General features: G+C 40.9%; 1 protein-coding gene across 1 annotated transcript in view; it reads right to left on the reverse strand.

Moving 5' to 3' along the window:
- Positions 1 to 1,450: 1,450 nt before the first annotated feature.
- KAT14 (lysine acetyltransferase 14) overlaps positions 1,451 to 14,509 on the reverse strand; it is a gene marked incomplete at its 5' end in the record, with an annotated part of 37,480 nt that continues 24,421 nt past the window's right edge. Inside the window, 4 exons of the mRNA XM_084887629.1 lie at positions 1,451 to 2,180; positions 4,881 to 5,071; positions 8,601 to 8,776; positions 9,901 to 10,037. Coding sequence (XP_084743755.1) covers positions 2,007 to 2,180; positions 4,881 to 5,071; positions 8,601 to 8,776; positions 9,901 to 10,037 — 678 coding nt within the window. The 3' untranslated portion in view covers positions 1,451 to 2,006. The remainder of the gene's footprint in view (positions 2,181 to 4,880; positions 5,072 to 8,600; positions 8,777 to 9,900; positions 10,038 to 14,509) is intronic.

Consider the following 14,509-nt stretch of genomic DNA (forward strand, 5'->3'; position numbering starts at 1 on the left):
GAAAAAATAAACAAATAAGACTATATCAAAATAACAAGCTTCTGCACATCAAAAGAAACCAACAAAATGAAAAGGGATCCCATTGTAAGAGAGAACATATTTGGCAATGATATATCTGATAAGAGCTTAATTTCCAAAATATATAAAGAACTCATACCACTTAACAAAAGACAAACAAAAAGTTGGAAAGAACCTAAATAGACACTTCTCCAAAGAGGACATACAGATTGCCAAGTGACACATGAAAAAATGCTAAAAGCCACTAATCATCAAATTAAAATGACAATGAGGGCCAAAACCGGTTTGGCTCAGTGGATAGAGCATTGGTCTGTAGACTAAAAGGTCCCAGGTTCGATTCTGGTCAAGGGCATGTACATTGGTTGCGGGCACATCCCCGGTAGGGGGTGTGCAAGAGGCAACTGGTCGATGTTTCTCTCTCATCGACATTTCTAGCTCTCTATCCTTCTCCCTTCCTCTCTGTGAAAAATCAATAAAAAATATGAAAATAAAATAAAATAAAATAAAATGACAATAAGGTATCATCTTACACTTGACAGAATGGCTATCATCAACTAATCAACAAATGACAAGTGTTGGTGAGGATGTGGAGAAAAGGGAACCCTGGTACACTGGTGGTGGAAATGCAGACTGGTACAGCCAATATGGAAAACAATATAGTTTCCTCAAAAAATAAAAAAATGGAACTGCCATTTGATCCAGATATCCTAAGAATCCTGAAACACCAATCAGAAAGAATATATGCACCCTTATGTTAATAGCAGCGCTATTTATAATAGCTAAGTTCCAAAACAGCCCAAGTGCCCATCAGATAAATAGATAAAAAAAAGATGTGGTACACAATGGAATACTATGCAGCTGCAAAAAAGAAGGCTCTTTTACCCTTTGAGATAGCATGAGGGACGTGGAGAGTATTACGCTAAGTGAAATAAGCCAGTCAGAAAAAGACAAGTATCACACTCATGGGTGGAATATAATGAGCAAAATAACTGTGTGTAATCCAGGAAATTTGTATCAAATGTATCCCTGGGAGCAATGCCTTTACGAGTTACATATTTCATGCCAACTTTCAGGGGGTCATTTATAATTTCCCTATGTTCATGATTCTCTCTTAGCCTGAGCGTTCTGAGAACTCACTTTTATCATGTTAACCTTCCAAATACCATAAAAAATGTCTGGGATGTATTAACTATTAGCAAATACTTTGTGAATAAATAAAAAAACAAAAAACAAAAAAAGAGTCCATCTCCTCCAACACCCCCCACACACCAAACAGCCTAGTCCTGCAGACCATACAGGTCTGCCCCCAGCACACCTCCATCCAGGCTCAGCCACTCCAACAACAAACCAACTTCACAGGCAGAGGGAGGCTGAGACCCTCCACTCCCAGGCCACTCTCTGGTGGGAGATGCTAACAGAACAGGCTAAGTAATGTACAGACACGACATTTAGTTTATTTTGACTGTGACCAAAGACAGAGAGACACAACAGAACCTCAGTGACTTAAAGTCCTGCTGGGTTCAGCGACAACACATGAAGTCTGGGGAAAGGGTTGGCATCCCTTTACATAACCATTTCATAATCTCTCATCATCCCAGAACTCTGCATGAATCTTTAACAGTGATCGCATTTGCTCATTCTTTAAATTAGGACAGTCGGATTCTTTCTCACCAATAGTATCAGTTTAGATACTTTTAATCTTACAAACTGTCCGATGGAAGGAGGACAGCAGCATCTCAGTGTCAGTTAACTGTGGAGTCCCAAAATGTGGGGTGAAGGCCTCTCCTGAAAGGACTGGACACAGTGATCTTCCTGTCGGGCTTGGCACTACTCATTCCACCGACCACCTCTTTTCTCATCTTAGTTGAGAGTTTCGATGAATATCTAATCGCAGAGATTAGACTCACAGTGTAATGAGTAAGGTCTAGGTGAAGACCTGTCTGTAGAAGCATACGTGTTTCTCTGTGAAGAGCTCTATTTAAGTCCCATCAGCGTCGGAGCCTCAGAAAGAACGCATGTTTACACTCTGTGCTCTCCAAGGGGTAATACTTATCATAAAAATCTAAAACATATTCCTCAGTCTTGAATCCAAACTTCTGGTACAGCAGCATTGCTGGGTTGCTTGCTGAGACGTGAAGAGTTACATCCTTGCCCATGCAGGTCTGCCAAAAGAGTGGAAAAATACAAGATGAAAAGGAGAAAGCCCGAGGGAAAATGAGTAGGTGAAGAAACTCTTCTAAGAGGAGGTAGTTAGTTCTGGAAACCAGAGATGTCAGGGACTGAAGCTGAGACTTCGCAACACCTGGCAACAGCTGGAAACCGAATGACACTTTGCCACTGATCAAAACCTTCCCTGAAGCATTCATCAACACTGAGGAAATTGATGGCATGCTGAGCATTCTTTTTTCTCTCAGAAGCGAAGGGCCAAGGGAGATATTTCATTATCAACTATATTATTTATAATTCAATTACAATTAAATGTCAAACATACTTATATCAAACTCTATAAAAATTTTGAAGAAATAGTGAACAAAGTTAATTCTGCTTTTAACAACTAGATGTTAAATTATGTGACCAAATATGAAATATTAGGGCTTTCATTTAATTATAAAACCTGAAGAATCTATATAGACCTACAAAATCCTAAAGTCCACCTCAAAGTGACAGAATTCACTTCTCAGATCTGAGATTTCTATACTTATCATTGCCCAATCGTAGGGAAAAAGAGTAATAATCATTCTACCAATACAAGGCAAGTCCTTAGATTCTTTAATTAGGTACCCAGACTGAAGTAGCCCAAAAGTAATATGAATAAAGAACTTCCTTTAATGAAAAAGGCACCGAAATACTGAAGTTGATAGGGTCCTTAAGACATTATAGCCCATGGTTTCCCCCAAGGCCTCAATTAAGAACTCTGTTAAAGGCAGACGGCTCCCTTCCACTCTCTGTTTAATTCACATCTGCATTGAGTACACCAAGGGCAAGAATGTGTACTGAGGTAAGGCTAGTATTCTTTCCACTGCAAATATGCAGTCTGACCTAGGCCAACACTGAGTGCTTTGACCGAGGAAGACTGTGTCTGGGTCTGGGCTATGGGCTAAATACCTGCTAACAAAGATGAATACTCTTCCTCCAACCCAGGAAATGCTCTGTGGGGACTGCCTGGCCAGGCCTGTGACAAGCACACGCATAAACTGTCATCCCTGCCCTGCTCCCAAGTCCTTGCCAGTGAAGGGAAAGGCAGAAATCCTGCAGGCGGTCTGCTAGGACAGAAGGAGGAACACAGAGTAGAGGTCAATCTGTGAGTGAAGTGGGCAGAGAAAGAAAAAGGGGGTGTTGTAGAAATAACTGAGAAGGTCTCAGTCCATGACAATACAAGGTAGCACATATATTAACCGCTGAGAGAGGTGAGAAGAAAGCAATTTCTACAAGATGGTTCTCAAGGTTCTGGCCAACACCTGGGAATTACTGAGCAAGTTTCATTAAAAATTGGATAAACATTTTATCAACTCCATCCTCTATTTGAAAGAAATCCTAAAAACCAAGTTTATAGAATCAGAACAGACAAGTGGTTGCCAGAGATTGGGGCGGGGGAGAAGAAGTAGAGGGTGGACAAAATGGATGAAGGGAATCAAAAGGTACCAACACCTAGTTATAGGTAAGTCATGAGATGTAATGTATAGCATGGCAACTATATCTAATAATACTACACTGCATATTTGATAGCTGCTAAGAGAGTAAATCTTAAAACTTCTCATCACAAGAAACACAAAATTTTATAAGTATGTATGTTGATGGATGATAACTAGACTTAATGTAGTGATTGTTTTGCAGCATATACAAAAATTAAATCATTATGTTTGTACACCTGAAATTAATATAACGTTTTATGTCAATTATATCTCAAAAAAAAAAAAAATTCCAAAACCAAAAAGGAATTTTGACCAGTAATACAAAATTGTCTATACCAGTTGGTTTCTAAATAAAAGTTACCAGAAAAATTCTGGGTGAAAACAAAAATTGTTGCATGTTTTTCTGATGTTAGTATGTAAATATATAGTATACTTTCTTCAAAGCAATCCAGATATATCAAAGGATGAATTATAATTCGATATTAGAATCAAATCTTTGAAGGTTCATTACCAGGTTATAAAGTGATGGGTAAAATGAAAAAACAATCAAGAATTACAGACTATGTAATACTGACTGATACAGCTTGGCTAAAATATTTTAAAACGCTTAAAACTAAAAACATCATAGTTCCATCTCCATGTCAGAGTTGTGGCGCTGCTGATTTTAAGAGCAGCAGCATTACCAACATGGATAGTACAAGTGTTTCATGCTTTCCCTTTGGCATTTTCTTTTTATTTACTACACACATTCACTTCTTTAAAACCTAGGTCTAAATAGCAATCTTAGCCCTGAATGGTGCTGTTAAATGGTTAGAGCATCAGCTAAAGATCACAGGTTTGATTCCCAGTCAAGGGGCATGTACCTGGATTGCAGGTTTGATCCCACTGCGTGCAGAAGGCAACCAATTGATGTGTCTCTCTCACACTGATGTTCTCTCTCTCTGCCTTTCCTCCTTTTCCCTCCCTTCCACTCTCTCTAAAATTCAATGGGAAAAAATATCCTCGGATGAGGATTAACAAAAAAATAAATAGCAATCTTATTTTAGAGAGGTAAAGATTTTTGTCTGTGTGTTTTAATAACCTCACAAATGATGGTGACTGGCTTCCTGTCACTTGGTCTCATATTCCATTGGGCTGTGCTGGAAGGGCCCCGCTCAGATTCACTCCTCCTCCAATTCTCTCCAAAGAGCCCAGAAGCAAGTGGGTAGAAGATGAACACAGAACACATACCTGAATCAGATGATAAATCATGAAAGTTGCAATCCCTGCTCTTCTCCATTCAGGATGGACAAACAGAAATGAAATGTAAGCTTCGTTGTACTTCACGTCAGGAACCATGAAGCCAAAAGCAATGATAACTTTTTTATACAGGACAACAACACTGAAGTCTGGGTACTGCAGGCACTCAGAAAGGTCAATGCCTAAGGAAAAGAAACAATCAGAGATTCAAACCATGTGCCTTTTGAAACTAATAAACACCAAACTGTTCGGTCTGTACTTGCAGCTACACCTGTGTGCTAAGGAAAAAAAAACAAAACAAAATGAGACAAAGATAGTACCACAGACACCACACATTCAGATCATAAAATTAGAAATTAAAAGTGAATTTTAGAATATACCAAACTTATCATCATCTTTTCTAAGTACACATGTTAAAAAATGGAGAGGCAGGATCAGTGTGTGTGTGTGTGGGGGGGGGGGGGGTAGCAGAGTGAACAGGGTCAGAACTGGACACACCTGTTTTGAGCTCAGGCTCCTTGCCACATGTATCCGTGGGCACATCTCTAAATGTCTTGGCCTTGGTTTCTACAATGTTTAAGGTGACAGTCCCTAGACCTCCTCACAGAGGTGGAGGGAAGATCCGCTGAGAGTGTCCATATCATTGTATTCTTTACCTCAGACATATTCAATTGTAAGCTCGTTTGTACAAACACTACATTTTACAATAAAAAGGTTAAATAAGAAATGAGTCCTTGCATAGCAGATGGAAGTCACCTAGTGTACAGGCAGGAAATAGTAAATGTTCCCAGAATGTTCCTTCAGCTCCCATACACTCTCAAAAGAGCAAGCACAGCTCCGCCACCACACGCACTACTACATGATTGCCAGACAATAAGGATGACAAAGCTCTCATCCCGATGAATCTTATCTAACATCTGGAAGACGTATTTCCCCCTTTCTATTTCAAAGCATAGTGGTAAAGCAGATCCACAAAAAGTGTGTTTATATTTAGCAATGAAAATGCTCCTCTATAATTGATGGCTCTGGTCATTAGAGATAGTCAGTATATTAATGCTGATAAAATGACAAATCATAATGGGTTAAAGTCTATGACTGGGGTATTTGGCTTTTTAAAAACCCCTTTTGGGAGAATCCAAGATGGCTGCACAGGTAAACACCTAGCCGCAGCTGCACACAATTTCAATAAAATACAACTAAAATGGAAATTACCCAGAACTATAGGAAAGTTGACTGACTGGAAATTCTACAATGAGAAGCAAGGAGAAAACCAGAAGGAAGAGCAGAGGAGCTGTAAAAGCCTAAGGTACGGAGACACGCGGCGCGCGCGGAAAGGACAGCTGGAGAGGAGTGAGCGGCTGAGTGCCTGAGTTCCCTAGCGGGAAGGAGATAAAAGCTCCGACTGTGCTGGGCCCCAGTTCCGACTGCTCTGAACTCCAGTTCTAGGCCAAACCCCGGGGACCCAGGCTCATCCTTGGGGAGCTGCGCTGTAAGGCAGAACCCTGGGAGAGCGGCGAAAGGAGGTTCCAGAGGCGCACACATTGTGTACAGAGAAGGGACCGTTGCTGTGCGCGGGATTGCCCTGGTGGGAAGGAGACAAAAGCTCCTAACTGCTCTGAACACCACCTCCAACTCCACTTCCAACTGAACTGAACCCTAGTTCCGGGCTCACTGGGGGAGAGCCTAGACTGTTTGGTAGCAGGCGAAAATCAAGGGCACCTTTCTCTCAGAGGTGCTTGCAATGAGTACGGAAGGACCCTGGGGATTACTGAGACTCAGGAACCGCATAGGGCGGGGCTGACGGAAGCCAAGGCTATAGGCTCCACCATGAAACCCCGCCCCATCAGGGAAGCTGTGAAAATGCCGAGACAAGGAAATAGATCACAAACGAAAGAAATGGAGGACAAAAAGCGACTGGATATAGAGTTCAAATCTACGCTTATAAGGTTTTTCAAGAATTTCCTAGAAAAGGTCGATAAGACCTATGAGGATATGAAAAGGGATCAACTAGAATTAATAAGGAATCAACAAGAAATGATAAGGGATTAACAAGAAATAAAGAATACATTGTTTGAAATAAAAAATATTATACAGAGTCCTAAAAACAGAATGGAAGATCGCAAGAATCAAGTCAAAGATTTGGAACATAAAGAGCCAGTAGACACTCCTCTGCAGAAGCAAGAAGGCAAGAGAATCCAGAAAATTGAAGATAATGTAAGAAACCTCTGGGACAACTTCAAGCGAACCAACATCAGAATTATGGGGGTCCCAGAAGATGAGAGAGAGCAAGATATCGAAAACATACTGAAAGAAATAGTGACAGAAAACTTCCCCCACCTGGTGAAAGAATTAGACTTACAAGTCCAGGAAGCGCACAGATCTCCAAAGAAAAGGAATCCAAAGAGGACCACACCAAGACAAATCATAATTAAAATTCCAAGAGCAAAAGACAGAGAGAGAATATTAACCCTTTGCACTCCGAACCATTCTGGACATTGGCTACCAGCTACTCGACGCTACTTTGCGGCGGAAACGTGCATTGAAATAACTCAATTCCCCGTAATCACTAATAAACTGCAATGTCCCCTGAGAGGGGACATCCAAGTGATATGCTAGAATTCCGATGTCCCCTGAGAGGGGACAGCGGAGTGCAAAGCATTAAAAGCAGCAAGAGCAAAGCAGGTAGTTACCTATAAAGGAGCACCCATATGATTGTCAGCTGATTTCTCAACAGAAACCATGCGGGCCAGACGGGAATGGCAAGAAATATTCAAGGTGATGAATAATAAGAACCTACAGCCAAAGATAATCTACCCAGCAAAGCTATCACTCAGAATCGAAGGTCAGATAAAGAGCTTCACTAATAAAAAAAAGCTAAAGGAGTTCATCACCACCAAACCAGAATTATATGAATTGCTGAAGGGGGTTATTTCAGAAGAGAAAGTAAATAAAGATAAAAATTATGAACAACAAATACGTAACTATCAACAAGTGAATCTAAAAACCAAGGAAATTAAAAAAATATATATGATGAACAATATTAACTGTTGAATATAATAGAATCAGAGGTATGGGAGGGGAGTAAACTAATGATTCTTGGGGAAAAGGGGAGAGGGGGATGTGGGAAGAGACTGAACATAAAGTGTGCATCTATGGATGAGGACAATGGGGGGTGGGGAAAGGGCAGAGGGTTTGGGGGGGAACCTGGTGGAGGAGAGCAATGGGGGGGGGAAGGAACATTTGTAATAATATGAACAATAAAAATTTATTTAAAAAAAAAACAAAAAACCAATCCCTTTTGGCTCTACTAATACTTTCTAAGGAACAGCTAAGTAAGCAAAGCATACAGAATTATTAAGCAAATTCAAAAGGGTCCATATGCCTTGGCTACCAGACTGTGTTTAGCTGATAGATATTACCTGATATCTAAACATATGTAGAAGCAAGCAGGATGAATCTTTTAATTCTGGAAGCAGAGGCAAATAGGGAAGAAAAACAAACAAAAACACTGTTTATTAATTTAAATGCAGGCTTTCTCTTGATCTTAGGAAAGAAAGAGGTACTTATATTTTAATATTTCTATATTAGTACAGACAAACAATAAAATCTTAAGTAAAGTGTTAGGGTTACATGACATACACTAATTTTAAAAATCATTAAAATTTACTCTATAGAAAACCCATCTGCCCAGTTTGAGAAGGGGGAACATACCAGGCCAGAAAAACTCCTGACACATAGAGTTGATGGTTGGGATGTGATTTGGCCGGACATAGCAGTAATCGAGAGGTGCATCGGGCTCCGGCATCCAGTGAGGGTCATTTCTGTGCAGGTGGTAACGAATCTGTGACAGGAGCTGCAGTTTGGGTGGCTTTGTTTCATAATCGCGCCTCCAGTACCACAGAAAATAAACAAATTTAAGTAAAAAAAACCCAAAAAAACCCTCAATATTATTCCTAGCCATTTGATTCATCCAAACTCTGATCTGCTTGAAATCTTGAATTAATTTGCACTACTTTATATAACAACTAGCTTGACAACAGCTACAGGACTTTTTGGTATAAATTTAAAATTTACTCTTTCAACATTTGTCAGTCCAAACCCCTCTGTACCTGTAGGAACTCTACTGGTCCTGGTGAGGGTTATGAACAGAGTGAGGAAACAAAGAGCATCCTAATTTAACCCTCAGTGCTCAGACCAAGACAGAGTCCAGGCAGGGGAGATCCAACCCTGCCAGGGCAGCTGCGGACCACCAGGCGCCAGGAGAAGCAAAGCAGCCTGGCCCCGTGTCTGTCTGGGAGGCAGTGCTGTGTAGGGAGCAGGTTGACTATGAGCTGCAGAACAAGTATGATTAACAGAGACCATATACTCTGTCACCACATCCGAGATTGCACTGGGGCCTCTTGTCAGCTCAGCTTTGCGGCACAGCCTAGCCAGGAGTAGGGAATGTCGGGCCCCTTGGACATACATGCCCCCGAAATCATTTGGTCTGGCCCTGCCAATACATTAGGGGTGAGCTAATTAAATGTTTGACTAAATAAAGCAGGCTAATTTTTAAGTTGATAATTTTGTATGGCCCACAAATGATGTTATAAATATCTAAAAGGCCTTTGGCAGAAAAAAGGTTCCTCACTCGCCATAGATTCATCATTAGAAACTGTCCCAACATCCAGTCCAGACATGGGTCCAACTGAGACATCATTCCTATATTTTTTTACTTCACAGACTACTAAATATATACAACTTTAAAATTTTAATTGAAACAGTGAATATGATCATCATAATGATAAGTTAACTTATCCTTGCTTTTTATGTTTTTACCAAAGGACCATCCTTTTTGCAAACAAGTAGAGTTGAAACAAGTCAAGGCTGAGGCTAGACACAGCACAGACTCAGCCTTGCTGACTGCTGCTCACAGGTTTTGGTATTTCTCCACTCCAGCAGAGAGCCGGAGACAGAAACCACAAGCATTACTTCTCATGACACACCCAACATCACGCTCTTCTCCATATACCTGATGTACGGTTTCAAGATCCGAGAAGTATAAGGGCTGATAATACTCTGGTCCACAGCCAAGTCTTCCGATCCCACTAAACGGTACAAAAACTTGGTGGTTTGGTGCCGAAATCCTTTCCTGGATGGCAAGGCAGTCTATAAGAAAGAAACACTGGTTATATAAAAACAAAATTATTCAAAAGATTGGTTCAATTTCCACAGATAATTAGTACTATGACATTTTTATGTATTGGAAAGGTCTTTTTACATCACATATTTGAAAAGTTCATTAAAAAAAAATTTTCATTATGTCCTAGGCGGTTTAGTTCAGTGGGTAGAACATCGGCCTATGGACCAAAGGGCCCCAGATTCTATTCTGATCAAGGGCATGTACCTCGGTTGCAGGCCCCTCCCTGGCTTGGGGCCTGGTCAGGGTGTAAGCAGGAAGCAACCAATCGATATGTTTCTCTCATGTCGATATTTCTCTCCGTCTTTCCCGCTCTCTTCCACTCTCTCTAAAAAAAAATTCAATGGAAAAATATCCTTGGGTGAAAATTAAAAAAAAAAAAATCATTGTATAAAATAAATATGGAAGAAGAAACCAAGAAGGCCGCATAGGTAAACAGCTGAAATTGCTGCCTCGCACAACCACTTCAAAACTACAACTTAAAGAAAAAATGGACATCGTCCAGAACCACAGGAAGGCTGGCTGAATGGAAATTCTACAACTAGAAGGAAAGGAATAGCACACTGAGACTCAAAGGAGGTGCAGAAGTAAAGTACAGAGGTACAGAGGCGCACGTGCGGAAAGGGGCTGGCAACTGAATAGGTGGCTATCTTTTTCAACCAGGAGGGAGACACAAGCTTCCAAATGCTCTGAACTCCAGTTCCAGGTGAGACTCTGGGGACCCAGATTCATACAGGGAGAAATTGGACTATCTGGCTTCAGACAGAACTTGAGGGCAGCTTTCTCTCAGAGGTGCTTGCAGCAATTACAGAGGAACACTGAGACCCGGGGGATACTTAGGGCAGGGCTGAGGATCATCCATAGCTGTTTGCTCTGCCCTAAGACCCCGCCCCACCCAAGCTGTTCTCAGAGGCATATGAATGGCCTGGCCCTTTGCAACCTAAAATTACCTAACAAACTGAAGCTGTGTCAGAGAGCCCCAGAGCCGCCAAAATAAGTCCCAAGCCCCACAGCAGCTTATATGCTTCATAATTGAGCCTCATGTGGGCACCTCCAAACCCCAAACAAAGAAGAAAAATCTGCAGATCTCTCCTTAGCTCCTGCTGGGTGGCCCCACGCAGAGGCTAAATTTGCATCACCTTGGATCTCCCAGTGGTCAGAGTGGGACCATCCAGATTACAACTCCCCAGATTCATAAGATACACACTCAAGGGCAGACTCAGTAAGAACCAAAGCCCCACTGAAGCAAGTCTTGCCCCATAGGGTGTCTCCAGCTCAGAAGTTCTCCCAGGGTAGACACAGCTGATCCTCACAGCCAACTGGCCTCAAGGTCAATTCCTCCCAGTGATACCAGCAACAATTAAGGCTTGACTACAACAAGACTGTGCACACAGTCCACAAAGGAGTGCACCAAGAGTGTCCACCTCAGGTAATTGGGGAGGCGGAGCCACTGGGCCCAATAGAACACCTATCACACAAAGCCACCCTATCAACACAGGGAAGCAGCCAAAATGCTGAGACAAAGAAACAGGTCACAAATTACAGAAATGGAGGAAAGCAAACGAATGGATATGGAGTTCAAAATCACGGTTATAAGGTTTTTCAAGAATTTTCTAGAAACTGCCGATAAATTTAGTGAGACCCTCAAGGATATGAAAAAGGACCAACTGGAAATTAAGCATACACTAACTGAAATTAAAAAAATATATATATTATACAGAGATCTAACAGCAGACTAGAGGATCACAAGAATCAAGTCAAAGATTTGAAATTCAAAGAAGCAAAACACACCCAACTAGAAATTCAAAGAAGCAAAACACACCCAAAAAGAAAAAAAGAATCCAAAAAGTTGAAGACAGTGTAAGGAGCCTCTGGGACAACTTCAAGTGTACCAACATCCAAATTATGGGGGTGCCAGAAGAGAGAGAGAACAAGATATCGAAAACCTATTTGAAGATATAATGACAGAAAACTTCCCCCACCTGGTAAAAGAAATAGACTTACAAGTCCAGGAAGCACATAGAACCCCAAACAAAAGGAATCCAAAGAGGACCACACTAAGACACATCATAATTAAAATGCTAAGAGCAAAAGACAAAGAGAGAATATTAAAAACAGCAAGAGAAAAACAGTTACCTACAAGGGAGCACCCATACGACTGTCAGCTGATTTCTCAACAAAAACTATGCAGGCCAGAAGGGAGTGGCAAGGAATATTCAAAGTGATGAATAGCAAGAACCTACAACCAAGATTACTCTACCCAGCAAAGCTATCATTCAGAATTGAAGGTCAGATAAAGAGCTTCACTGATAAGAAAAAGCTAAAGGAATTCATCACCACCAAATCAGTATTATATGAAATGCCGAAAGGTATTCTTTAAGAAGAGGAAGAAGAAGAAAAAGGAAAAGATAAAAATTATGAACAACAAATACATATCTATCAACAAGTGAATCTAAAAGTCAAGTGAATTAAAAATCTGAGGAACAGCCGAAACTGGTTTGGCTCAGTGGTAGAGTGTCGGTCTGCGGACTGAAAGGTCCCAGGTTTGATTCTGGTCAAGGGCATGTACATTGGTTGCGGGCATATCCCCGGTAGTGGGTGTGCAAGAGGCAGCTGGTTGATATTTCTCTCTCATCAACGTTTCTAGCTCTCTATCTCTCTCTCCCTTCCTCTCTGTAAAAAATCAATAAAATATATTAAAAATAATAATAATAAAAAATAAAAATATGAGGAACAGAATAAACTGGTGAATATAATAGAATCAGGGGCATAGAAAGGGAGAAAGGGGTGTGGCGGTTGTGGGAAGAAAGTGGACAAAAATTGTACACCTATGGATGAGGACAGTGGGGGGCAAGTAAGGGTAGAGGTTTGGGTGGGAGCTATAAGGGGGAAAAAGAGGAACAATTGTAATAATCTGAACAATAAAGATTTATTTAAAAAAATAAGATATGGAAAACTCATCCTTGTTGTAATAATTTCAAATTAAAATAATCAGCCCTAGCTGGTTTGGGTCAGTGGATAGTGTCAGCCCAAGGACTCAAGGGTCTTGGGTTCAATTCTGATCAAGGGCATGTACCTCAGTTGTTGGCTCGATCCCTGGCCCCATGTGCGGGAGGCAACCAATATGTCTCTCTCACATCAATGTTTCTCTCTCTCTGTCTCTGCCCCTTCCTTTCCACTCTTAAAATCATTGGAAAAAATATCCTCAAATGAGGATTAACAAAAAATCAAATCAAAGTAATTTTTTAAAAATGTTAAGTAATTTTAAAATGTTTAAAGTCAGTGAAGTGAGTGAAATGCAGGATTGAGCACAGGATTTATTGTTTCTATAGATTTCATTTTATCTATCTTACACTTTCAGTCAATTCATCAAATATTAACCAGCACCAGTGACATGAAGGTACATGGGTTGGGTTTTATGAGTAGTAATTTGTTATCCAAACAGCCATGGGGGCCAATTATTGCAGTACTTATTAAAATATGTCTCTATTCCATTGAATAAATTTGACAAAAGTAGGACCATACAGATTATCATCCCTAAAGCAATTCACCATAGTGGAGAGGCCCTACTGGAAGTTCGAGGAGAATGTGGTTTGTCTTTGCTCCTTAGGCTGGCGTCCTAGCTGAACAGGTAGGTTTGGCCCTGGGAGTCTGAACGGAGATGTCTGTTCTTCAGTGAGATCTGCTCCAGGGCCCTCAGTCATGTAGTAACAGAACATGTGCAATTAGGGTTTTATAGCGAAGAGTTCAAATGGAAGATTAAAAGGCACACTTATTAAGTGGTTTGCCAAGGAATGGATAAAGTTTAGAAACTTGAGTTGTTTTTGTAGAATCAGTTTGCTCTTAGTGACTAGAAAATAACTTTGTTGGAAGAAGAGCAAAAATTCCCTCTTTTATAATTTTCTCATGATCTTACCAAACTGGACACCAAAACTTTCAAAAGCCAACTTTGAAATTCTTCCAGGACTTTAAAGTTTCAAAGTGAAATTGAAAGCTGTGTGTTACAGTTTCCAAATATGGCCCCAACAATTCTTCCCACCAGTGGGTACATGTGGCTCCTCATATCACAAGGCAGAGTCCATTTCTCCTCCCCATGAATCTGGTGGGCCTGTGACTGACCAATCAGAAAGTGGCAGAAGTAACATTCTGGGACTTTTGAGCCCAGGCCTTAGGGGACTGGCAGCTTCCACTCACCCAGCTCTCAGCTAAACACAGCCACAGAAGAACCACCCAGTTGAGTCCAGTTGACTCAGAATCAGAAGAAATATTAAATAGGCATTGTTTTTAGGCACTAAGCTTTGGGATGATTTGTAATGAAGCAATAGACAGCTGAAACACCAGTGATAGAACCACTAGCCCATGAAATACTATCTACTCAATGTCTCATCGTGAGTTCTGAGGAATTCTGTAGATATTATACAGTGCCCCAACTTCTTTCCAT

This window comes from Pipistrellus hanaki (genome assembly GCF_964339955.1).
Source record: "Pipistrellus hanaki genome assembly, chromosome: 6".
Lineage (NCBI taxonomy): Eukaryota > Metazoa > Chordata > Mammalia > Chiroptera > Vespertilionidae > Pipistrellus > Pipistrellus hanaki.